The sequence below is a fragment of the Betta splendens genome, chromosome 8 (assembly GCF_900634795.4).
Source record: "Betta splendens chromosome 8, fBetSpl5.4, whole genome shotgun sequence".
Taxonomy (NCBI): Eukaryota; Metazoa; Chordata; class Actinopteri; order Anabantiformes; family Osphronemidae; genus Betta; species Betta splendens.
In genome coordinates, this window is record NC_040888.2 from 5,954,062 (window position 1) to 5,980,508 (window position 26,447).

The window sequence follows — 26,447 nt, forward strand, 5'->3', positions numbered from 1 at the left end:
TCACATCTGGTGTGGGCGGGGCCGACATGTGCGCCGGCCCGGCTGGATGCGCGTCAGCCGCCAGTCGGCGTCGACGGCGCGCACGCACCCTGAACGGCAACTGGGGACAAACTACAAACTACAGCGCAACAAGGCGGAGAAGTCCGTCGAGCCGGAGCGAGCTGCGCGTCGCGGAGTCGGTCCGGGAGCAGACGAGCGGGGGGGAGGACGGAGGCAGGGGATCCGGACTGCGGCGGGCGCCCGGCACAGCTCGCCCTCCCGCGCGGCGCCGCCTGCGGCAGCATCAGGACCGCCGGCATGGAGGGGGAGAATTACGGTCAGTCCTCAGCGTGTTTGGCGCTTAGTGGCCGATCCGATCCGAGCCACGGGCCGCCCACGCTGCGTGGGGCTTTTTATAACGCTGCTGGCTGGTTGGTCCGCGTTGTTCTGGCCCAGACGACGGGAAACGCCAATCTGAATACTCGATGCCAGTCCCGCTTGCTTAATAACAGCGTGACATTGCTGCAGACTCATGCCCGAGGTTTTTTGATGTCATATTCGACCATGTGTTCATGCAGTTCGAATGCAGAACGGGAACAGACGTGTCATGTAGTTGCCCCTGTGTTACTCGCAACCCAAAAAGATATAAAAAGACCTGTATGATGAATTATTGAGCATCTGACTGCAGCTATGGCAGCATGATGGACTCTGTACTGTACAGATCCACATGTACCCGAAAAAGAACCGCCAGAAAGTTTTCCATCTGAACTACCTATTGATCTTTTCTCGGTCTCACTCTTTACACGCACATTGTGCCTGTTTGTCAAGATGCCCTCATTGCTCAAAGGAACCGTCTTTGCAGTAAATTCATAGCCTGACATCATGTATAGATTTTCCCCTCTTGCTCTGATGATGTCAGGCTATGAGGACTTGGTTGATGGCTCATCTAAGGCTATGATACAAGCTTCATTTCAATAATTTAGCAGTTTGGTTCTTCTGTGAGTTCAGTGCATCTCAAAATAGCACCACCAGCAATGGCCTCATTGCAGGATTTCAATTGATGCTCGTTCATTTGGGGGGGTCGAACAAAAGTTTAGGACAATGGATTCATTTCGGCTCTCATTTACCTGAAGCCTTTATTTTAGGCTTGCTCAAGGGAACACACACAACTCCCAGAGTGGAACCCTCATCCATTGTTCCTCCAGTCCAGCAAATAACGGCCCATTGTTGGACTTATTCTTCAGCCGAGGCCTGAATAGCACTTCACCGCCCCCATAACTGACGTCTGAGGGGAGGTAATCCCTCCACCGCCAGGACCCGACTTCACCTGCACACTGTGTTATTAGGAGTCTTTGGTTCGGCTGTGATTCTAGACCCACGCTGTAATACTGATATTGGTGTGGAGCGTTGCCGGGCTTGTGAGCACGATGTGTAAACTTGATAACTAATTTCACTGTGTCCCAGTTAGGAGCCGCCACCCAAAACCAGCTGTGTGGGGGATTCATTGGGTGCAGCTCTGTTTCAAGACCTACTTCAAAGGCTTCGAGCGCCAGGCCATCGCGATACCTTTTACGTTTGAGCTCGGTCTCTGTGTGCACGTTTGCCAAGTACAGTACCTGCACCTGCCAGTGCAGCTCGGTTTCGGTTTGCACTATGTGCGCACACAAAGGAACAGGTGTGGCGCATCACAGCGCCAGGTACGTGTGGTCGCTGCGGTTGCGGGCGTCAGCTCGTGCGCTCTCTCTCTCTCTCTCTCTCTCTCTCTCTCTCTCTCTCTCTCTCTCTCTCTCTCTCTCTCCCCCTTCGGCTTAGTCCTTGATCACCCAGAGATACCGTTACCGCTACTGGCCTGCAATATGTTGTTTTCTAACTGTCACCCTCTCCCCGTGTGATGATGACAGATCTGCGCCGTCGCTGAGCTCCTCCCGCGTTCAAAGCAGAGTCGTAGGAAACTGTCGAAGACGGCGAAATCTCGGCGGACGCGCGCAGACGCGCCTTGTTCCAGATAAAGTGAAAATCAAAACCGGCGGGGGTGAAATCTGTCGCTTCAAAGCTCTGCTTGTGCTCCGGTTGTTACCCAACCGTGCATGAGTTCAGTCCACAAATAAACTGACTTTTAATACAGACACGCGTTGATGTTCAGTCTTCATCGCAGTTTAAATGAAAACCAGGCTGCACGGTGCAGGAATCCATCAAACACACAGTGAAACGCGCTTTCGATGAGTAACTTTAGTTGAGTTTCTCTGCCTGCACCTGCTCACATTAGGCCGTTACGTGGGAGTTCCACCAACACAGGTCATCTGTATATAGATCTAATCTTTTCTATAGACTGTGTCAAACCGGGGAAAACCCGCTCACCGTCTGAAGGTGAATACGTGATTGACAGCCTCATATCTGCAGGATAGAAGTCTGCTGCTTGTGGCCGGCGGCCTGTAGTTGCACACTGTGTCCACCGGGGGGCGTCCGTAACTCCTGAGGAATGCCCAGGTCAAGGCCAGAACCGTCGTAGAAGCGCCGTGCACATAAAATCGCTGCTAAATGAAGATGAGCTGTATTTATTCACAGCTTTGGCCCCCGTCGTTGATTGTAAATACGCCGGCCAAAACCTTAGAAGCACTTCTTAATACAAACAGTGTCTGTCTGTCTGTCTCTCGTCTGCTTGTTTTCCGTTTTAATACTGTTCCCAGTTGCTCTTTGTGTTTCTGAGTCATTTAGAAAGTGACTAGAAAGCACAAGGGGCTCATGGGCGCTGACTGCACTGTGCCGTGCTGCCCGTCCCCTCGTGTCATGCCTGTTCCAGCGGGTGATTTGCAGTCGCAGCGTTTTCAAGCGGCCAGGACTGACTTTGCACTTCAGCACCAGTCCTTCTTTCCAGCGTTCAAACGTGATGTCATACCTCATCCCGTTCGGTGACTCGCCCGCGGCCCCGAACGCCGCCGCGCCGCCCTTGATGCCGTGATTGACAGCGAGGGCAGAGTTGAATAATGAATTAATGACTTACAGTTGTACTGTTTGTGTGTGTGTGTGTGTGTGTGTGTGTGTGTGTGTGTGTGTGTGTGTGTGTGTGTGCGTGTGTGTGTGCGTGTGTGTGTGCGTGTGTGTGTGCGTGTGTGTGTGTGTGTTTTGTGGCTTACTATAACTTTTGATTGGCACAGAAATAATCTAATCAAATCAGCTGGCTCTCAGTAGTTTTTCTCAGGACTAAATCACTTCTCCTTCCCTGTTGCCAAGCAACAATGACATCTTGATTTTATGTATAAAGCTTTTCGAGCCAAAATTGCTAAGTGGCTAAAAAACAAAAGCAATAGATGTTGGTTGACAGGACACAACAACTGCACCAGCTGGTTGTTCAGCAACACAGTCACTCTGAGTAAAACTTCTTAATTCCACTATATGCTTTATTTCTCCAGTGGTGCTTCCATTTTAAAATTCATGAGACATGTGTGGTTTCACACATTTAACCTGAAAGCACATTAATGTATAATTTCAAGTACAACCTGGCTTTTATATGTGAGCGTGCAGCCTGTTCAGCCTAAGAATATCTGCTTGATTAAGTAGCAGGAGCATGTAGTAAGTAGGAGAGAAAATGAGAGAGCGAGAGAGAGAGAGAGAGAGAGCAGAGGATGGAGGCAGGCTGAGACACTAGCGCAAAAGGGGAACAGGGAGAAAGCAGAAGTGGTTTCAGCATCCTCGCCAGTTGCACATTCGAAGCAGGTATCAGGAGAAAGTAGGTGGGAGCGAGAGCCCGGCCCCGCGGCGACGCAGAGGATCTGCCCGACTGGGGATTAGGTGAAGCACAGTGACAGAGTCAGGCTCCCAGCTGGAGTCTCTGCACGGACTGAACGGCCTGGAGCTCACAGTGACTCCCAGCAGCCGCCGGAGAGGGAACCGGCCCTTCCCCCTTTTTTTTTTAACGTTTTAGTCTGAATCTTCAGGAGGGAGCGTTCATAACTCTGCCTCGGACACGGAGGGAGCGCACGCGGGACACGCTGGAGCTATGGGGACAGTGAGTGAGCTGTGTGTGTCCAGTCTCCAGACGTTCCTGTGTCCAGCTGTGAAGACCCCCCAGCAGGCTGCAGGTAGAGTCACAGCGGTTCGGGCATCCGGGGGCTGGCGCGTGTGTACTTTTACCTCAATCGCCTCAATCAGGGTACTTTTGCAATGAACCAATCAGCTTTGACTTTTCTCGATACAACCTGTTGGTTTTCAGCGTGTGTGTGTGTGTGTGTGTGGTCCAGCAGAGATGAAAACACAGTTGGACAGAAATAGAGAGAGGGAGTTTCTTGAGGCTTAAGGAGCCTCTGTGATTTAGCATAAACCTCTTCCCTGAGCTCACACACACACACACACACACACACACACACACACACACACACACACACACACACACACACTGAGGGTTTGCGCTAACATTATTATTCACGGGAGCAGCTCCACACCCACACACAGTGGCGCATGGCGACGCTGAGGCCCCAGGTGAACACACACCTTGTTGTGCCGCTGCTTAAACCTCCTAAACCTGGCTGAGCGGCTCTCGGCGCCTCGCGGTTAATTGGAAGTGAAGGACGCGGCGTTCACTGTAACGCGGCGCTCTCTTCGAGGCTTTGCTCGCCATCTGCCTGCGCGTCCGCAGCGTTGCCCTGTAGAAACGGCAGGACGGGAGCCGTGCGCTGTTTCGCTCGCGGTCGTCAGGTGGTGGAGCCTCGCGCCCGGCTCCCGCGGGGACTGTTCGCACGCTGTGTCGACACGACTGGAGCGGCGGCGGCGCCGGCTCGCGGTGAATCAGCTGACTTGAGTCCGTGTCAAGGGGAAGCGGTGCTGTCTCAGTGATTTCAAAAGCCCTGAATCAGCAGCGGGGACGAGTGCGGGAAGAGGGGCCTTTCAGTCATTTCACGTATTCAGATTGCTGGAATTGTTCTGGTGACAGCAGGGAGTTGAGGCCAATCAAAACGACTGACATTCACAGTTGTGCTTTGTCTAAAGATTTAAATATGCATCGTTCCGGCCGGGTTTGTGGGCCGAACGCGGAGCGGCGTGTTTCCCAAAGCCCTCGCTTCAGCTGTCGCCCGCCTGCGAGCGCCACCTCTTCGCTTGACCCGCAGCGCAAGCAGTGGTGTTTCGATGGCAAGCGTTCCATTTCGGGCGCGGAGCGCGATGAGGCGGTGAACTAGGAGCGTCGGCGGATCGGTTTTTAATCATGAATCACGGCAGTGATTCAGCCGTGACTCATCCCGCGGTTGTCTAACAAGTTCCCGTTGTTTCTGCAGCAACATTAACAATCACTTCTGATATGAAGTTGCTTGATGCGAGCGTTGACTCGGGTTTGCTCCGGGGGCCGCGGCGAGCTGGTCTGGCCTCGAGAAACCAGGTCGTCAGCAGCAGCAGCAGGTGTCCACGGATTCTTGCCAGATCAGCTTGTTGGGAAAGGGAGTGATGAGTAGTAGTGGTGTCAGGCGTTGATGATGGTGATATGACGAGGCTGTGATGTTGAAATGCCTCATACGAGGTAAAAACTAAGGTTATGTATTCTTCAATTCAATAACAATATATTTCCATTATTTGGGTTTTATAGCAAATACAGACTGAAAAAAATGCAGCGTGAAACTGTTTACGTTGATATTTTAACTTTTTAGGTTTTGAATTCAACAAACAGAAAGTGGAAATTCTTGAAAGAAATCACAAGATTCAAGGGAAACAAAGTAAAGTCTCACTTCCTCGAAACTTAGAAGCAATGTCTGTTTCCACGGGGTGACACAAGCTGTGATCCACCATGTTTCACCCTGTGCCTAAAACTGATCAGCGATGTCACCGACATCAGCGTTCGTTCACTTCTTCTTCTTCTTCACTTCCTGTTTGTTCAGAATGAGCAGCGGCCGCATGCACCTACATTAAAAACACGACGCATGAGCCCAGTCTATTCTCGTATTCGAATTGTGCCAGTCATTAATAACCCGTGGCTACACTGTGACGCCTAGAAAATTATAGGCTGCATTGATCCAGAGGTCTTATTACCTCTGCTGCACCTGCAGAAGGGAAAGGAGTGGTTTCATAATCAGCATGTGCACCGAGTCACACACGGAACCACTGCTTATTCTAGGGATGTCTGCCCTTCATGCAGTAATGGTAACACCACCACAGTGCAAAGGACATTTTTCATGCGGTGGCAGAGAAAACAGAAAACATGAGACCAATGGTCGTTTTCACATGAACTCATGAAATATTTACAAATGTGGAGCAGTTTTTTTCTACAGTACATCTAATCTTTCTTAAAGGAGAACTGTAATTCCTGAACTGTCCAGTAGGGGTCACTCATGATATCTGCATTGCGTCTAGTTTAATTTAAAGGGCAAATGTTAATCTTCAGGGCAATTGCATGATAACAGATACAGTTATGTGAGGAGTTCTATTGCAGTTCTAATCAGGATTGTGCAAAGCTGAATGTTATATTGTTCTAGATGCTAATATGAGAAAACAAGTGAATTTACAGGGTGATTTTTAAAAGCATGAGCTACTTGAGCTGTTTGTCAGTCGTTCCTGTTTTTTTCCACATGCAAGTAAAATCACTTGACATCATCAGTCTCTTATTATCACTTATAATAGCCCAGCATGCTCTTAATTTGCTGCCTGCATAAACACTCCATAAGCGTCACATGTGTTTGAGGACTCGGGCCTTTGTGTTGGATCAGGAAGTTGCAGACAACAGAGGACTTCATGTGTTGATATTAACTTTTCCTATAAAGGACAAACTGTGCTCTGGTTTCACTTGTTCTGGGTTCCTCGCCACAGATTTGCAGCGACGCTCGGGGGGAATGGAAGAACCTGAAACAGTGAATTGAAACTTTGTGTGAACAGGGCTCACTTCACACAGACCACATTGTCAGTTGTTCAGTCAGAACCGCAACAAACGAGGCATTCAAGTGCCACAGCATGAACCCCTCAGATGAAGTGGCTTTGCTGACTTTTCATTGTTACCGCTCTCTAAGGGTCGGTCTTTGCGTCTGAATTGGATTCTTGTGTTAGTTATTGTGCAGAAGTCCATAGCGGCTCTTTGTATATTTTCATTCTCTTGGGTCATCAAATAAAGTTGGGGGAGAAAAGAGACAGGGAAAAGGAGAGGAGCCGTTTCCTCCCTCTACCTGGCCTCTTTCTTTGGCTGCGAGCACAACATTCCTCTTGAATTTCCTGGATTCATCAACAGGCAGGAACAGGTTTTGAGCCAACAGCAGCATAGCTGTGAAGTCTTTATATAAGCGGTGTTATATATTCCCATTTTAAAAAGAGGATGGAAAAGCTAGGAAGCTCCGCTGTTTGCCCTCAAAGCTTTTTTCCCCTCGTATTTGCAGTCAGGACATGTCGACCTACTAGAACAGATGCACCTTTCATCACAGGCAGCTCCAAACGGGAACTTTTTCTATATACCATGATGTTAAAAACGAAACAAAGATACTTATATCTGGTAAACCAAAAACACTAAGAGTAAGATTTTGTGGAGCCAGTTAGGACTTACCAGGGTGTGTTATTGCAGTGTAGATGGTGTGAAGTAATTGTAGGTGTTGTAATAAAAACATTCCTAGTGCCATATTACAGTTATAGTCTGTAGATTGACAGCTCTCAAAATATTGACATAAATTATGTACAATCGTTTCGTGTGAAAGGCATTAAGTGTGAAAGTAAAGTAACATAGGTTGTGACTGATTTCTCAGAGTTTCAACAGGTGTTTTGTAATTTTGTTTGGCCACAAACAGATGTTGTAGCTATTTTCAACACACACACACACACACACACACACACACACACACACACACACACACACACACACACACACACACACACACACACACACACACACTGTATATTTTGTGTCATGTTTTTTCTGAGGTAACGCACGTCACACGCACGTCGGCTGTCGCCGGATGTGGGGTTTGAAACGGCGCACTATGCGCAAGATCAGCAGTAATGAACCGTGTCTGTGCGTGCGTGTCAGGTGCGTGCGTGTCACTCAGCGCCCCCATTCCCACCCCCACCCAATCACTGCGACGTGTGTGAAGGTATGTGTGCGAGAGTGAGACGGAGCCAGAGGCAACAGGACGAAAACGCATCAGCCGATTGGCTGCACCTTCACCAGCCTAAGTCAAGTTAACCATGCGAAGGAGGGAAGCGGGCACAGCGTTTTATCTTCAAAATAAGAGCACATAGTATATACTATTAAATTTTATATACCTTTACATATTATATACCTTCTACTGGGTGCGCTACTTATATCTGATGAGTCTTTTCTTATAATAAGTATCTGATACTGTTGCAAGCAGGCAAGAATGTTTGGTTTTCATCACCTAAAAGCGCCTCCGTTTTCCTCCATTTGACCATTATTTTGAAAACCGGACTCGGAAGCTTATTGCGTACAGCCCGTTTGTCTTGACGCAGATCCTCGCCCAGGGAAAGATTGGTTAAAGTCGTGCGTCTCGTCAAACCACTCCCTTGAGCTGTAGACGGAGCTGCCCTTCGCTCACCGAGGACGTCACGCCCCAGATGAATCATTAATTCGGTCGTAAACAGACAAACAGCGTCGCTGAAGTCACAGGCGAATCGCGTCCCGTCGGCGTTTGGACCGCCAGGAACCTCTTGAAAGTTTCGCGGAGTCGGGTCTTGGACACGGAGGCAACATGGTGCTGAAGTCGGAAGACGGAGTGGGTGAGTGGGGGAAGTCACGGAGACGTGACGTTACACGGCGTGGGTGTACGTGGACGGCTCCACGGGGACTTTTAAGGGGCTAAAACTGTGTCCACGGGGGCTCAAGGCAGGCGACGCTGCGTTCACGGCCGCGCGTAAAAACAAGTCTCAGGAAGCAGCGTCGCGTGAACGCCGCGGCCGCTGTGGCCTTGTTTACAAGCGTTTACGCCTCTGTTTGTTGTAGCGACTGCGCCACGTTTGTCATTTTTCAGGCTTCGACTTTTAAATGAACAAAACATGCTAAGTAGTGTGGCATTATGTGTGTTTTAAAAATCAGATCACAGTCGAGAAATGTAAAAATGCATTTATATTTTAGTACTAGTTTATTACATCATCTGCTTATGCAGCAGAATCCATGTTACAGATCATTGTCTGTATAAACAACTATAGCGGTTTAACAGAGTCTTCCTCATTGTCACATTGATTTCTGAGCCTCCAGGAGCAACAGGTGTGAGAGCAGGCGTCTGTTCACCCTCTGCCTCTGTGGTGGCAGCATGTAGTCGCCTTTATGTCTACTGCTTTCAACAGGATGCCCAATTATAGAAGCACAGTAAATCAGTTTACTTTATTAGCTCATCTGTTAGAAATGAATGAGCGTGGGGCCGTATAATTGGGTAAAAGCAGGAAGCACCCATGGCTTTGCATTGTGCTGTCTGCCAGCGTTGATTAGCACCTTTCTGACCTGCGTCACTCTTAATCACGCTGGTGAACGTCTGGATCCGGTTACGCGCGGCCGCTCCTTTTTGGTCTGGTGATGAAGGTGGAAGATGGAGATCGTGCGGCACACTGCTGCATTGTTCGCGCGGGCCGAGGGGGGTGTGAGTCCATTTGTCTCTGCCACTTAGAGATGCCGGGTCCGGGGAGCTAAAGTAGTTGTCAGTGATGCTGCTCTAATGACTGGTGCTGAGAGCTCTAATGGACCCTCCAGAACCGTGCGCTCTGCTCCGCCCGGCACTAATGCCCCAGTGCTTTGATAATCATCGTTCTCCCTCCGTAATCCTGTTTCCACCTCATTGTTCCATCAGTTGCAGGCCTCCTTTGCACTCCGCCCTGGGTTTCTGACCGTACTTACCGCCGTAATGCGATTTGACTGCATGTGTTCACTGTTCGGTGCGGTGGTGTTGTGAGGCTAATGTTTGTCGGTTCAGCAACAGTCGATAGGCTGCGTTGATGACATTCCTTTAAGCTTCGTCATCAGTCATTAAAACAAGTGAAGATGGAGTCGTTTTTTTTTTCTAACCAGTTTGACTTGTTAAAGTAACAACTTTAAGTATTTTAGTACCCGCAGGTTTTTTTATTTCTAAAAGTACTGTTTATGTGATTTCACATTTAATATTTGTTGGTTGGAGAAGTTGATTAACACAAGCATCACTACATCTCTCTGTTTCGTTGCCTAACAGGAAGAAAGGAGTATTTTAAGTCAAAGCGTTATCATAGATGACAGTTATGGCTCTTTTGCATGAACACTGTGTTTGTTCTTGTACATTTCTCATCACTGAGCAAACATGAAGTCCTATCTACACGTGCAGCTAAACTTGTCTTCCCTCATCCAGCACTGATTCAAGTGACATTCAGGTTTGCAACCGTTTCATTTCCTTCACACGGGCTGAAAGTCCTTGATCAGTCCTGTTGCGCGCGCGCACACACACACACACACACACACACACACACACACACACACACACACACACACACACAGTGTTTTTTTTTAGGGACTGTGCTGATTTGCTTATCAAACACAGCTCAGAGATTGGTTATGCTTCAGTAGCGCTTACATTGTCTGCTCAACATTACTCCTGCATAATTTGTTTAGGGCGCCAAGGGATTTCAAACTGAAAGCATCAGTCTGTAACATTATAGGCTTTGCACAAGTTTAATCTGAGATGGGTAGTTGTCTGTAAAGAATCCTCTGAGGGAGGTAAGCAATGCTGAGTCCAACAGCTGCTGGGTCTTGTACCCTTTTTTTAGATTTTTATTGTCTAAGAGCTAAAGGATTACATTTAGAAAGGAGGTATTTTACTGTTGTGCCACAGGAAGGGTGGGTTTAGTCAAGGCTTTCACTCTCCCTCTGATGTACGAGAACCGCTCACAAACAGGAAGCCAAGAATTTGACAATATGCTTTACAGGAAGTGATCCCACAGTGGGTTTGTGGGTAAGTCCCTCTCAAGTTTAGTAAAGAAGAAGCAAAAGACGACAATAAAAACAGAACACAAACCAGAAGAGTAGTAAAAAAAAATCCTCTTCTCCAGTTTTCCCATAATGTGGTTTCTGGATGTGTGTGTGTGTGTGTGTGTGTGTGTGTGTGTGTGTGTGTGTGTGTGTGTTTTGGTGCATTTTTTTACTGGTTAGAGGATGTTGACAGTAGGACAGCGCCGATAAGAATCACAGCCAGAGTTGGTATCGGTGGACAAAGCTACGCATTGTGCCTAGAAATAGCACTTCCGCTTTTGAAGGCAAAACAATCCGAGTCGTCCACGTTGGCCTATGAAAACAGTTAACATTGTTAAATGCAGATAAAACCGAGGAGATTATTAAAGAAAACCCATTTTCTTCCGTCTATAATGGCGGATTGTGCCGTGGCAGGATGTTTATGCTGTGGCTCGGTCTGTGTGTTTGCTTTACGCCGCGCCTGCACGGCCATGGGCTCGTCTATACGATCTCCGTCCCCAGTTCCCACCGAGCGGCGGCATTCCTGCTCGGCAGCTCCACGGTCGAGTTCAGGCAGAGTTTCAGAACGAGAGCGGTCCTGTTTGTTCTGACAGCGGGGGCTGGAATCTGGTGTCTGAGATGAGGAAATAATATCGAAGTTTGCTGTTACAGGAAGTAACAGCAAAAAGCGTGTTCAACAGTTTACAATCCTCAGGGGAGAATTACAATGCCCTGTGATCATTTCCACTAATTAATATTCATTTGGTAAAGTTTGTTTTGCAGTTGCTTTTAAGGTGCTGTTGGATCAAACCCTGCTTCTCATTCGCGTGAAACCGTGCGACTCACGTTTGCTCGGAGCCGCTCGTTCCCGCGTCTCCTTTGCTTTGTTCCAGTTCCCGGCGTGATTGAGCGCTGGCCTGCCCTACGACAGGGTTGTCCAGCTGGTTCGGGCGGGGAGGCGGGACCCGCCCGGCGTTCAGGGAGGTATTTGTATCGTCGGGAGCAGCTGGGCTGGCGCGTGACGCGTCCCCTGCCAGCGAGAAGCTCGCTGAGGGGCTGCAGGGAGCATCCAGCGCTCACGCCTGACTCAGCCGACTCCACGCAGACGCGACGCGACGTAGCGCTTCTGCCCCATGCTGCAGACGCACCCGAGGCGAGTGCACGAGACGTCACACAGCCCAAGGCCAGTGCTGGGAGTCGTGCACGGTCATTCGCGCATTGGATAAGGCTCACGCACTGTCCTCCGCAAGAGAATAAACAATTGTCTTCAACACCCACTCCATTGTTGAACTTGACTTTGCAGGTGATGATGAGGTTTGTGTGACTGGTCGTATGACTGTTCAGGAGTGAGAAGGCCAGACCCAATCCCATAATATCCCATGTAATCTCTGTCTCTGTTTGTCCACATAAATTATCATAATAAGTATTTATGTAATTTTGATGTTTGTGTTCGAATTCGGGTTTATGTGTTTTGTATTTAATTAGCTCAGGCGTCACTGTAAATTATGTATGTTAAATATAAACACGAGAACTAATCATAATAATAATTAGATTTGAGTTTCTTTCAGTTCTTAATCATAGTGTTTGTTTGTGTGAGTATGAGGCAGAGAAGGGAATGGCCACTGGGTGGAGCCTTCATTTAAACTGTAGAGACAGAGAGGGAGGTAGAGGAGGGAGCGAGGTTCTCACTAAGGCTCCTTCCCCAAATGGACTGTGTCAGAGTCCTGTGAGCAGCCTGGGAGCTGGTGTCTGCAGCTGAGGACACGCGGCCGCAGGAGCCGGCTTCTCCGCATGTGGACGTCAGTAGCATTAAGCAACAGGATCTGACTTGGGAGGAGGAACGTTCGGAGTTCTTCTTTTCGCATGAATGAGAACGAGGGCGCTCTCTGGACACACGGACGTGATCCTTTGGAGGATTTCTCAATCAGGTTAGCGCTTAAATATGCTGATGTGTGTCTGAGCGAGCGGCCCGTGTTGTGCTGCACTGGCCTGTTTTTTGTAGCTCGTAAGCTTTTGGATTTGCTGTCATGTGGGAACGGTCCAGTTTTCGTGGACTCTGGACACTTTTGGCAGTATTGACCATTAAATCAGTGAAGCCTGGTGTAGTTTATTCTACGTGGTTCCAAAACAAGTAGAACGGGGGTATGTGTGTGACTGACCTGCGACACATCACAACAGTGTGGATGCTGCCTTGATTGACACTTGAGATGATTGAGTATTGAGTATCGTATGCTGTCGGAGGGTGAGGTTGGTCAGTGGGGGGAGGGTAGAATTTGATCATTCAGGATCATATATCTGCACAATAAATGTGCGTTCAGGTTGCGATAGGGGCTTTATCGCCAAACCAAACCAAAACCAAAAGGTAAACAGGGCCTGGAGAAGTAAAGAAAAGGATGCTTGAGGCAGCCAGTGCCTTGTTGAGAAATTCCCCAAAAGGCCACGGGCAGACACAAAGGAGGAGCTGTGATCGTCCCACCGCTCTTCCCACTGTCTGTGTTCTCCTGCCCTGCGCTGTCCCACGCCTCCCCAGCCAAACACAGGGCTCCTTCTCAAGGAATCTCGCCCCTCTCTCTCCTCCTCCCCTGCCCCTTCCCTCAGGACGAGTCAGGTTGGAGCCTTTGGTAGCTTTATGATCTGAAACCTATTGGTTCTTTATTTGTGTGTGGCGGCTTCGGCTCGGGAGGTCAGAGGTGAAGAAGTTCTTTTAGGGCCACTGGCCACATTAGAGCCTGGCATTCCTTCACACCTCTACTTTGCTTTGTTGCGGACTGCCTGGTTTGAATTGAAGCTGTGTGTGTGGTTTATGTATATCAGGAGGAGTCTCCTTGGCTTTTGCTTTAGTAATGGAATTCACTCTCAGATCTGAAGTGAATAAGATCTTTATTTAAATCACATTTTATTTTTTAAGTTGCAGGATTTTATCATGTCGACTGCTTCTCCTTTATGGTTTTATTAGTGAGGTCTAGACGTTGTTTTGGAGCATGTTGGAGGTGGACGGTTTGTTTTAGGAAGTTCAAAAGAGCCATTCAGGTACTAAGAGCATCAGCAGCTATAGAAACACTGGGGTAAAAGAGCAGGTGAACCACAATAAAAGTACGAAAAAGAAACGTGGTGATGTGATTGGGGCTCAGGGAAGGAGCGTAATGAGGCCTAATGCAAGTGGCTGCTGAGTCTCCTGCACACATGCAGCGGGGGCACGACCAATGATGATAGGACAGATGATTGACCTCATGCAGGCAGTAATTGCTGCTTTCGCCGCCGTTCATCTGCCCTCATCAGTCGGTTCAGCTCCCGCTGCGCATTGAAACACGTGGCTGTAGGAATGGACGCGCGTGCAGCTCGGTTTTGGAGCCGAGTTATCTTCTGCTGTGGTGTTTGGGGTCCTCGCATGGCCGCGGGAAGAAATGGGTGACATCTGCATGAAGGGGAGGCTGATGCACGAGCGTGCAGAATTCTAATATGCGGGTTTTTCCAAGGAGAGTTCAGATTTGGCCAGGATTGAGACATGTGCCTCCTCTGCGAGGATGGCAGTCACGATGTGTATTAGCGGCCCTGCTGCTGTGGGAGAGCGAGCTATAATTGGTATCTCCCTTAATGTCGCCTCCCTAGCGGTCTATACTGACCCAACCTTCACTACAATCCAATCCAAGAACTCTTTAGTAAAGGAGGAGGAGGCACATCTAAAATAAGCTCAGTCCAGTCGAAGGCAATGTGGTTCTCCTTTTGAAGAACATGAGAATATTTAGATTTTTGATACATAAATGGCTCAACGATGTGACTCTGACAGGATGGACGGTCCAGTTGGGTGTGGTAACTTTGTAAGGTCGAAACAAGAAGACATGTGGCTGAGCACTGGTGCTCCAGCCCCAGAGGAAGATGCTCTGTCAACCGTGGCCGTCTCTGTGTGGGTGGTTCGTGTGATTTTACCTGGCTGACACACAACGAGGAGACGCATCGGAGGCGTTTATCATTTTATCTTCATGACCTTTTTGTCCCCAGAACAAAGAAATTGTGGGCGACCTGTGGTCTTTCATCCCGTGGGAACGTCTAGATAAAGACTTTGCCCAGTGAGATCACTGTTGGGTCCCTTTTACTTCTGAGAGGCACCTGAACTCGATGACAGCTCATCTTACGTCATTTGATTTCCAATCTTTATTTGGTATTGTACTACATAAACAAGAAGTTGATCTTATTAGGGCGTCGGATAGACATTGCCTCATCCCTCACTTGCTTTCTCTGCCTTGCCCTCTTCCTGTTTTTTTTTCTTTTCTGATGACTGCCTCGTTTCATTATCCCCGGCAGGGCAGAGGTTTGCTGAAAAACGGCCAGGCAGCGTTCCCAGACACGGAGGAAACCCGCAGATCTCAGCGTTTGCTTAAGTGAACGGGTTCCCCCCCCTCTGCTGTGTTCTGGGAAATGACACCTCTGGCACAAGCGTGAGCGGGGCCTTTCCCTTCCCTGTGTGGGCCCCGATCGTCCTGGGTGTAACCAGGGAGGGATGTTCCTGATTGTCTGAATGTGTGGGCGTTAGTAGGGTACAAACCTTGCGTGTGCTTTCCTTATGGAATTTATTTATGCTTTCGAAAGGAAGCCTATCGCGTTACTAGAAAGACTGGACTCGCTGCTTTGAGCTCATTCCATCATCGTCTATTACTGTTGTTCCACCCCGTCTGCTCAGGGACACGTTAGCTTGTCCAGTCGATGAGCATTCTGCATTATTAAGTTCAGACTTAGACCTGCTAGCACTCCAGCTACCCAGAGCGTTTCTTATGGATTCCTCTGGTCGGTTAGAGATGCTGTAGACAGTAAAGCTTTGCTTTAAAGCACTTCAACAGCGGTTCTAAAACTCTTGTTCTTGACTTGTTGCTCGCCTATTATCCCCGTGTTGAATATTAGCAGGCATTCCACTGAATGTCATGGGTATCTGCCTCAGGATGTTTTCATTACTAAGCGCGCTGTTATTAAAATAAGTGTTTTTAAAATTTTTATGGATGTATTTTGGCTCCAGGGTATTTCCTGTATAGCTCTATATTTGGAATAAAGCCTTCGTTCAGTAAAGGGATTTTTATATTTCGCTAATTGTGAGATTGTGTTTTTTAGCTTCTAAAAGAATAATGTCCAAATTGCTTATTCACAGGAATTGAGATCCCACAGGACCACAGATCAGTCTGTGATGTCATTTAGGAGAAGCAAGAGAAACAACAGTTTAAAGGTCATTGTTGGGAAACGTGTTACGTAAGACCTTATGTCGAAAATTCCTCTGTCCTCAACTTCTGTGACTCTGGAACCGCTGTCTTGTTACCAGTTGACCCGTTTAACCTTTGAGCCCTGTAACTGAGGTAATGAGGTGAGGAGAGGTCACAGGAGGGGGTCTGGTGCTTGGCCCCTTGGACTCTTGGCCTACAGAAATGATCTTTTAACATAACCGCTGGGACTTGAGCAGCTCATGACGGGTTCAGGCTCAGGGTGTGGCCACAGACTAACGCTTGGCCCACACATTCGCCGACCAGCCGTGTGGTACTCCAAGAATCTTTAGTCGAAATGAACACAAAATTATCGGTACAGATTTTGGGAGCAATATTGTTTCTTTTTGAGTGACAATGACTTTGAAGTAGTACATTTGTAAATTATTGCCTCGTTTGAGTTATGTTTAAGTGGAGTCCTGCGATCCTCATACTCACATACACATTGTCCAGATAAATCTAATTATAACAGCGTGTGGTTTGAGTGACAGCAGAACTGGCAGCGCTTCAAGAACTGTCCACGCTTGTGCTGCCGCTCGGCTCGGCTCGGCTGTGTTGTTCAGTTTGACTCACGTTGCACATCACATTTGCTTCAACAAACATAATTTCATTGTCGCTGTCCTAACGCTTCATTGTTTCTGTCAAAAACTCTCCAGTGCCGGACGACCTCACCCCGGAGGAGCAGCAGGAGCTGGAAAATATCCGCCGGCGCAAGCAGGAGCTGTTGGAGGACATTCAGGTAGAACTATGAAGACTAGCGAGAAAGACTAGCATGTAGCGTTTGTTAGCGCTGTCTTTTCCAGGGAGTCCTTGAACGTTTCACCCACAGTGGAATGTGAGGTATTTCCCACCTAATACTCACTTCCTTAGCAAAATACTTACTTGTTCATTGTTTAGTCATTCTTGTTTTGTTGTTTTTACCGTTCCAACACTGGCCTCTATTCAGTTACGCGTCATCTCACCATTGTTGGTTTCATAGAAATATGGTTTGGAATATACCGGGAGAATTAAAGAAGAAAGACCAGCAAATGATTTTGCAATACTGCCCAAATAGGATTATGCTCTTATGAGGAATGTGCTCATGCTGCCATTAGAGGATCCCTCACGTAAGCTCTGATTTCCGAAGAGAGCCGGGATTCAAAACAGCTGGGCTCAATTTCCCTAAAGTGGTTCATTTGATTCCTGTCCATGGCTGATCCATGATCATTTTGAGTCAGCTGTTGCCTTAACCCTAGAGCACATCTGATTAATCTTGCCCGCTTCTCAGGTCAGTGCAGTCGATAAGCAGATCCCAGCAACCCCCCCACGGGGGGAGTGGGCTGCCCTGACTCAGCTGAGATTTGGTTCGGTGGGTGAGTCATCTTCCGCCCTTCTACCTTGACAGACAAACGCTGGGGTGTGGTCCAACGCCCTGGCTTTTATGAGCTCGGACCACCATCACGGACCCCCTCCCCCCGCTGCCTTTATCTTCTCCTCCTCTGTGGTCCTCACACTGACCCCTCTCCTACTTAACACCCACAATCACCTCTGCCGGGCCTACATGTCATGGCTCCCCACCACAGCCACCCTCCTTCCTGTATGTGCACAGACTTTGTTTGTTGAGACAAGCATCTCAGGAATGTGTTGTGATTGCACAGGCCTTGGAGACACAGTTGTGGTGTGGCCAATAAGAAGGTGGTGTTTTGGACGTGGATGATGCATGGACTCTGCGTCTGAGAGCCTTTACTGTAACCTTTACTTACGGACTGTTCAATAGTAGCAGTAGTAATCTCTGACTGTGTTCATGGCTCCTCTTCTGATAGAGTCTATCATTGCACATCGGCTCTCTGTTGTGGCCAGTCTGGCACCAGCAAACCCCGACTCCATCGACTAAAGCTGCCTTTATGGCCATTAATCCCTTATACGCCACACAAAATCTAATCCACTTTTATGCTTTCCTACTCTGTTTGTATTGAGGTTTTACCTAATTCTTCCCACCCTAATCAAATTCTGAATGACGGGGTTCTTTAAGGGAGGGTGAACGCGAATTCTACCGGTAGAGCTGGACGCTGCTCTGTGCTGTTTGCTTTGACGACACACAGATTCAGAGATAATGGTCTCTGTCGTCACCGATTAATAGAGAAGCAGCTGTGTTTGTTTGTTTTATACATATACAAATATCGATGGTTCTGTTTTCCCTGCAGCGGCTGAAGGATGAGATAGCAGAAGTGACGAGCGAGATCGAGAACCTGGGTTCCACCGAGGAGAGGTAAGACCCTTTTTTCCTCTGTTTTGCCTAAATGAGCTTGCTGTTTGCTGCCTATTAACTTGGCAAATGAAGCTGTCAATTATTCATGTTTGATGGCTAAATCAGATCGGCCGGCCGCTCCGAGTTCCCTCCCCCCAAATTGACTGAGCTTTTAGGGCAGTTTAAATGTTTCATCAGGCACACCCCCATGATGGGAGGCCTCAGTGAATAATGCAGTGGGTGTACAAACAGGAGCAGACAATGGATGGTCCCAGGAGAGGGAGCGCTTGGGTTTGGTCTACTCAAGTGGATAGGGATCCCATCAGCTACAGAATAGTGCTAAAGCACTCACTCTCATCTCAAACCCTTAATGGCGTCGTGTGATCTAAGTTTCCTATAATCTCTTTATTGAGGAAAGTACAGGATCGCTCCATGCTGCTGCTTTATCTTTTAAGTTGATAGTTTAGTAGCTTGTTGGATGTTGGCAGACAACGGCCAAAGGAATGTGAGTAAAAGTGAGGTGGTGATGGAGTTGTAGTCATGGTGATGTTGCACTATGGCAACGCTATTTGACCCCCAGGGAGCTGCAGGCGTATGGAATGAGGTTTTTCCATATGTGTGATGTTTAACACTCTATCAACACGAGACAGACCTTGCCCTGCCACACAAATAAATACTAAAGTGCAAAAGTAATGGGTTAAACCTTCTTAGATGAGAGAACGCCTCAGGAATTCGCTGTCCTGCATCTTTTTATTACACTTCCAGTAGCTGGAGAGAAACAACGTTCGTTCAGGCTGTGTGTTGTACAAATGCTATGTTAAATGAAAATAAAAGTATCTTCTTTTTGACATAGTTCTGTGTTCAGGAAGACAGCTTAAAATAAAAATATCTATATGTTGTATCATGTGACAATATTCATGTTATAATGTTAACAGGTGGCCTTTCACTACATTATGCACCATTGTGGTTATATCAAGAACAACAATTTATTAACAACCAATATTTTCATGTCTCAGGAAAAATATGCAGAGGAATAAACAGGTGGCCATGGGGCGGAAGAAATTCAACATGGATCCCAAAAAGGTAAGTTCTGTAACTGTTTGAACTGAGTATGATTTTTCCAACCTGTCCCTCTAAGAGAGATGTGACCCGGGCTCTCTCTGTTTCCCAGGGGATCCAGTTCCTGATTGAGAACGACTTGCTGAAGAACACAAGCAACGACATTGCCCAATTCCTCTACAAGGGCGAGGGCCTCAACAAAACCGCCATCGGAGATTACCTCGGAGAAAGGTTATGAGAAAACGCAGCTCGTAGTTTTTAGCCATTCACCGGCAGCCAGATGAGCATATCAAATAGTGCTTGGTGCTTTCACTATTGCTCTCCTTCCTCTTGGTCAGACACACGCCCATACTTTCCCAAACATGCTTTATGGGTTCCACATTTAGGCCGTCCTCTTAGAGTGATGTCCGTTACTCACTAGCCTCCATCTGCCTTTGGTTATCTTACTCATTCATAAGTGGGAGACTCACGACTGTGGAATGAATGTGTGAGGGGAATTAAAGAGAGGAGATTATCCGTGCACATAATACAGGAAGTGGTGATGCATCTGATGGCGATGCACTGCTCAAGGACCATAGGGCAGACAGAGTTACATTAAGGGTGTGGTCTGTAGGATCAACCTAGAAGTGGGGTGTGTGCTGTTGATGGGTGCACTCTGTTTGATTGTTATCAAGCCGCCTGAGTGTTTCTTGTTTTGTGAGGAGGGGCCAGGCCAGCGTTGAAACCTTGTGATATGATTGGTCACTTCTCCATTGGGAACGACAGTGGCTGGACATAACTCTGTCAGCGAGAGCATCCCGCGCTCCCTCAGGGCAGATCATTTACTCTAAAGGGCATAAAAGGTCGGGAATGATGTCAGGACCAAGATTGGATGATAAACGGAAGGTGGCGAGGTCGGATGTTTGCCCTCTTTTTGCGGCGCGTGACTGGAATGCAGCTTTTCCCCTCAAGCCCACGTGAGCCAGACCCACCCCCTGAGCCGAGACCTCACACATCCCTGATTAGGTCTGGAAAAAAATTGGCCAATTAGCACTTCATTCCTCAGCAGCTTGGAAGCGGGTGGTGAATTACAAGCACACTGTAGCATCAGTGAAGTCAAGGTGCTAAAGTTTATATGTTTTGTCTTCCAAAGAGATGACTTCAATATCGAAGTGCTGCATGCCTTCGTGGAGCTTCACGAGTTCACCGACCTCAACCTTGTTCAAGCCCTGAGGTAAGACAGAAGTTGCTAGCTTTGTTTAAAGCACGTGTGAGAGTGGAGCTGATGAGAGCTCCTTGTGCCTTTCTTTGTCCCCGGACAGACAGTTCCTGTGGAGTTTTCGACTGCCGGGAGAAGCTCAGAAGATCGACCGCATGATGGAGGCGTTCGCGCAGCGCTACTGCCGATGCAACCCGGGCGTTTTCCAGTCCACAGGTAGCGCCGTCACGCCTTCAACCTGGGCCCTGGAGCTGCGAATGTGTGGAAATAAAGACTAGAACCGCCGACACTGCCATGGTGCCTGCGTAAGCGGCACAGACTGCTGGGGGTGAAGTGTGTAATGGACGAGCGTCTGGTTTTGGGGGGAATAATGCACCGAACAGACGAGCGCGGCTGCAGATGGACGTGAATAATGCATGTCCTCGTCAGCCATACGGCCTCATAGAGTGCTGCTGTGTCAGCCTCGCATGCATAGTTAGCGGCCCACGCGCAGCCTTTGACTCCCGCCCGCTCCCCTCGCTAACGCGGGACGACGGCGGTCTCCAAAGTGCCGTCCTTTCAGCGCCGCTAATTCCCATTCATATTTAAACACCACATTAAACGCCGGCTGACGCTAAGCAGGAGCCCCTTGCGCCGCCGGCCCTCACGCCCCTCCGTCTGTGTGCGTTCCAGATACGTGCTACATCCTGTCGTTCGCCATCATCATGCTGAACACCAGCCTCCACAACCCCAACGTGAAGGACAAGCCCACCGTGGAGCGCTTCATCTCCATGAACAGGGGCATCAATGACGGAGGGGACCTACCGGAGGACCTGCTGAGAGTGAGTAGGCCTCTACACCCGCGCCGCCACCCGCTCCGCCCGTGGCCTGAGTTCACAGCCATTTGTCCTTTTATTGTAGAATCTATATGACAGCATCAAAAACGAGCCTTTCAAAATCCCAGAGGATGACGGCAACGACCTCACACACACTTTCTTCAACCCAGACAGAGAGGGCTGGCTACTAAAACTGGGTGAGTGAGCACATGCTGGATCACCAGTGAATAACTTTGAATCGCTTCCTCATCACAGCACACTGGTAGCTCCTATTTAAGACTGAAATAAATATGAGTGCATTAAGTGACCTGTGACAGGGTTAAGGCAAATGTGAGTGTGTGCCTGCACCCAACTTCTCTTACTGAAGGAATGTAGAACGGATATGATCCCATCAGGAAACCACGACCCCGGATCCCTGAACCCGTCATCCTCCTTTTCCTCTGAGCTTTCTCTCTGTTGTGCAGATTCACAAGGAAATGTAATTAAAACGATCATGAGTACATGCAATGAAATCAATCCTTTCCGCCGCTGTGAATCTTTACAATCAGGGCTCAGCCAGCGGAGTGAAGGAACCTTCCTTCAGTTTCTCCAAGCTGACGTATTTGAGTAAAACAATCAGGGTGGAAGATGGAACAACTTGTAACACGTGGAGCCAAGTCGAGGCAGGTTTCATGTAGTGCTTCACAGGACGTTCACGGGGACGAGGCGCCCCCTTGTGGACTGATGCGGTGACAGCAGATTGGTGAACATCTGCCCTTTAAACTCAAACCTGTGAAGCAGTGCATCAAAGCCTCCTTGGAACCTTTAACAAGACTGTGGTGCTGTAATTCCTTATCATTTAATTTATTTTTTGTTGTTTTCTTTTCTTCTTCGTTTGTTTGTTCCCATGATTTTGGCTGTTGTCTTTCCTCAGGAGGTATGTACACCTGCTCTTCCCTAACGCCAGTCCATTTCTCCGCTCTCAGGTGCTTTTGGTGGTGCGCCATGCTTTCGTTCTCTTCCTCATTTGTTTTTTCTTTTCATATTTATTTGCAACGTTTGTTTATTTTCTCCTCGTTTTTTTTTATTGTTCGTCTCCACATCGACTCATTTGAACTCCAGATGTTTACTTGTCTGTTCAGTCTCTCATTGAGTCGCTGGGTTCGTCCGCACTCTTTTATCTCTGTGGGTGGTTGCCGGGCAGTCACCGGGTGCGTTTGGCAATTTGGCACCCCGCGGAGTCTGCTCGGGGAGCCGATGCTTTGTGACCACTTTACTGAGCAGCCTGACCCTCTCTCCTCTGTTTGCTGCAGTGGCCACTCTCTCGACCTGTGTTTTTGGAAGCTGCATTAAACCCTTTTTCCATCCAGCGAGCACAACACAAAGTGACCACGAACCTTCACCGTATTGGCTCCCTGGTTCCATGGAAAGGGAATATTGCACCTTCTCAATGACATAGCCCTCCTCTCCTTATCTGATATAAATAATCTGAAGGATAACAATGTGGCTGTGGCCCCATGTGGTGCTAGACAGGACTGGGCCAGACTGTGGGCGGAGGAGATGCATCTTAAGTAAACATTTAAATTCCACATAGTTGTATTGACTTAAATGTACTTGTGAATTGCTATTGGAAAGAAAAGCTGCTCTCTCATCATCCCACGCGTCATGGGGGATCTCTCCGCTCTGGCCCAGCGCTGTCTATACACCCCTGCAACAATGTGCCGGGACATCCCGCCTTGTCCTCCACATTCTTGCATGGAGCTCCTCTGTGGGATTGACAGGACCTGACCTGACATGACCGTGGAACCAACCCAATCAGCCCCCAGGCCGCCGGCTGTGTGATTCTGCCATCGTCTCTGTGTTTACTGTTCGTCTGCTTATTTGTGCCGAGATGTGGCGAGAGGTCGTCTGTCTCCGCCCGTCCGGCGGCGCAACGATGGCACATGGAGACAATAACAAGCGTAGAAGCGTTTGACCTGTTAAAGGAGGTATCATATACAGCTCTAATGCTGTCATATGATAACACGAGTGTGTTGCACATGTGTGTGTAAAAGCATCTACTTTCTTGGTAAATAGGTTTAACAGTGCAGCTTCATACTAACACTAGTTATCATCTAGTCTATCTCACTCCACCGACTGGATACTGCTGTTCACTTAAAGCTAAAACGGGCAGATTGAAGTCGAGCGTAGCTCTAGAACTCGAATTTCCTGTCCCACTCAGTTTGCTGGAAACTCAGACTCATGGCCCCAGAGCGAGGCCGCCATCTGCTACTGTGATCGGGTTTCCCGTCACAGGAAGTATGGGTGACAAAGAGGGCCAGGGGACCACGACTTACGAGTGAGCAGAGTTAACCAAGCCGCTCTTACTAGACAATAACAGGGCAAAATAAGGCGTGAAAGCAGCTAAAAGCCGGCAAGAAGGGTTATTTTAGACCGATCTCTGTGGGTTATGTAGCTGTGGTGATGGTGCATGATGCAATGTGGTGCAGCGGTGGGTCAGGGTGAATAATGGGATGTCCTGTGGAGCCATCATCTGTCTGTCTGCACATACATCTGTCTGCCTGTCTGCTGCTTGATCCGGCGCTTCGGTGCTCGCTTGCTCGCGCCGCCTCTCGTCGAGCCCCTCTGACGCGCGCTGCTTCCTCCACAGGGGGACGAGTGAAAACGTGGAAGAGAAGGTGGTTCATCCTCACCGACAACTGTCTCTACTACTTTGAGTACACCACAGTGAGTACGGCTCCGTTTAGACGCTCGCCACGTTCCCACCCGGTGCGTCGCGCTGGCGATTAAATAATGTTTACATTTCTCCTGTTCGTCTGCAGGACAAGGAACCGAGAGGAATAATCCCTTTGGAGAACCTGAGCATCAGGGAAGTGGAGGATAAGAAGCCTGTAAGTACAGCTCCCAGTTTATTTTTGGGACGACTCACTGAGCAGCAGCGGGATCAGCATTTCACTCAAAATACATGGATTCTCCAGAGCTGTTCATTTGCAGTATTGACATAGTTCTGTTTACCTCTCCGGCTATTGCTGGATTTTGACTCCATGCGTATTCATGATGACTCATTTCCTCGTAGAACTGCTTTGAGCTCTACATTCCCGACAACAAGGACCAGGTGATAAAAGCCTGCAAGACGGAGGCCGATGGTCGCGTTGTGGAGGGGAACCACACCTTCTACCGCATCTCCGCCCCCACTACGGAGGAGAAGGACGAATGGATGAACAGCATCAAGTAAACGACTCTCCCTGATTCAGTCCCAGTGCGGCGTTGCTCAGTCGACGCTGCCGCCGTGCGATTGAGGGCTTGTGGGATTCAACGGGACGTGTAATACGCTTCTCTCTCTGTTCCCACAGAGCCGCCATCAGCAGAGACCCCTTTTACGAGATGCTGGCAGCCAGGAAGAAGAAGGTGTCGTCCCTAAAGCGGCACTAGAGTTGTTCCTCGCTCCCCAACGTTGCACTTGACCGAGCGGGGGGGGGGTCACAGCAGGGGGTCTGCCCTGTGTGGGCGGGTGCAGGGGCCTCGGACCTCTCCAGGGGCAGATTTCTCTAGGATACATACAGTACTAAGTCTGGGCCACAAAAACAGGATGCATGCTGGGCCGAGAGTCGGGGCCGAAGCCTCCAACCTCCTGTCTGCTTTGTGTGCGTGCTTTTGGCCTCTAAAGCCAAAAGGGAATCTTGCTGATGCAAAATCCCCTTCGCGGACGCTTTACGAACTCACTTCCCGTACACTGTACTTTGCAACCCCCCCCCCCAGAACATTCACACACTCACGCATCCCCCCGTAGCACACGGCGTTTTAACTCAGCGGGTCTGAACCAAGTGTGGCAATCGAACCAAAATAATGTTTGCTTTATGAAAGATGTGCTTTAACGTGTTCCGTCTATTTTTACAGCTTCATTGCTCTCTCTCCTTCGTTTGTGTTTGCTTTTGTAAATTGAAGTGGTCTTGTAACCGATGCGGCAGGGGAAGAGGGGGGCAGTGGGTCGCTGGGCGTCATTTTTGCAGACTGTTAGTGATTTTTATAAAAAAAAAAAAACACTTTTTCTGTTAGGAAAAAAAAAATAATCCAAAAACAAAGTTGCCACTCAGGAGATTGTTGCGATGATCCCAAACCTTCCACGACGTGGAACCTGTTCACGAGCGGACGCCCCCTGCTGTGTTTGTGTTAATGCAGTGAGACGACGCTCGTCTCCACATCCTGGAGGTGCGCGAGTGTCCGTCGCCCAGTGAGGTCGTAGTTTTTTGTTTTTTTTTTTTGCTCTCATCTCAAACTGTCATCATCCTCAACCCCATTGGTTAGAACCTTTACAGCTGCACTGCCTGGTGCTGCAGATTAAATGCTGCTGGTTGGCAACAGTAACTCAATCTTCTTTTAGCTCCTCAGACGAGAATTGACCTTCTCTCTTTGTTTCCTGCCTTTTTTTTAATAGACTTTCTCAGCAGAGCGGCGTCTGTTTAGTTGCAAAGATAATTGTCGTTTCACCGTTCAGCAGCCGACCTCTCTGATTGATGTACAGTGTGCTGCGCTTCAGGTTGTTTGCGTGGAAGACAATATATGACGTACTCCAGGAGAGGCTTTAAACTCGGAGGGAAGCGGGGTTGTACTTTCTCAGGAAGCGCGACGGTAAACAATACGAAGCGGCTACTTTTATCAGGAATGTGCTGTGATGAACCCAAAGGCAGCAGGGCCGAGCGGTCGCGCTGCAGCAGCGATACGTGATCTGTTCAAACAGCAAAAAACTACACAGGTACAGTTTTTGAGTTGTGCGTCGTCTCCCTTATCTGTGCCTGCTGTTCGTCGTCTTTACTGCCCGCCTGTTGTTGGTTGCTTCTCCTTCTGCTCCTCTACACTAATCCTAGAGAAATAACGAGAGATGCAAAACAATCAGTTCTAGACAGTATTGGTTTATTTATCAAAGTTGTACATACTTAAATGTATAGTGGATATTTAGTTTCTTATTAGTTGTGCCGTTTCATTTTGTTGTTCTGTTCTAAAGTGTTTGATTTCGAGGTTTCTGTCATTGTCATTTAATCGAGCTAAAATAAAGACAGGTTTGTCAAAA

The 26,447-nt window shown here is 48.5% G+C and overlaps 1 protein-coding gene and 1 long non-coding RNA gene across 5 annotated transcripts; one reads left to right on the forward strand and one right to left on the reverse strand.

Moving 5' to 3' along the window:
* The first annotated feature begins 99 nt into the window (after positions 1-99).
* cyth1a (cytohesin 1a) lies at positions 100-26,447 on the forward strand. 4 transcript variants are annotated; one of them, XM_055510623.1, is made up of 13 exons: positions 100-316; positions 16,758-16,840; positions 18,285-18,349; positions 19,345-19,411; positions 19,500-19,618; positions 20,520-20,600; positions 20,689-20,801; positions 21,258-21,406; positions 21,486-21,598; positions 24,028-24,106; positions 24,202-24,270; positions 24,456-24,610; positions 24,733-26,447. In XM_055510623.1, exons 1-13 carry the CDS (start codon positions 298-300, stop codon positions 24,809-24,811), a joined length of 1,191 nt encoding a protein of 396 aa, XP_055366598.1. In that variant the 5' UTR covers positions 100-297; the 3' UTR covers positions 24,812-26,447. The 4 variants fall into 4 exon arrangements, with proteins under 4 accessions (XP_055366598.1, XP_029014675.1, XP_029014678.1 ...); XM_029158842.3 differs by lacking the exon at positions 100-316 and adding an exon at positions 3,702-4,058 and having other exon boundaries at positions 21,486-21,597; positions 24,030-24,106; XM_029158845.3 differs by lacking the exon at positions 100-316 and adding an exon at positions 8,401-8,670 and having other exon boundaries at positions 21,486-21,597; positions 24,030-24,106.
* Positions 10,992-11,944, reverse strand: LOC129604413 (uncharacterized). The gene is made up of 2 exons (XR_008695241.1): positions 11,705-11,944; positions 10,992-11,492 (listed from the first exon to the last, which is right to left on the reverse strand). It is a non-coding gene; the product is annotated as an uncharacterized LOC129604413 (long non-coding RNA).

Coding starts and splice junctions, on each gene's coding strand:
- cyth1a (XM_029158842.3), top strand. CDS start 3,977: ATGGGGACAGTGAGTGAGCTGTGTGTGTCCAGTCTCCAGACGTTCCTG. Junction 18,350..19,344: donor CTGGGTTCCACCGAGGAGAG/GTAAGACCCTTT, acceptor TTCATGTCTCAG/GAAAAATATGCAGAGGAATA. Junction 20,802..21,257: donor GGGCGTTTTCCAGTCCACAG/GTAGCGCCGTCA, acceptor TGTGCGTTCCAG/ATACGTGCTACATCCTGTCG.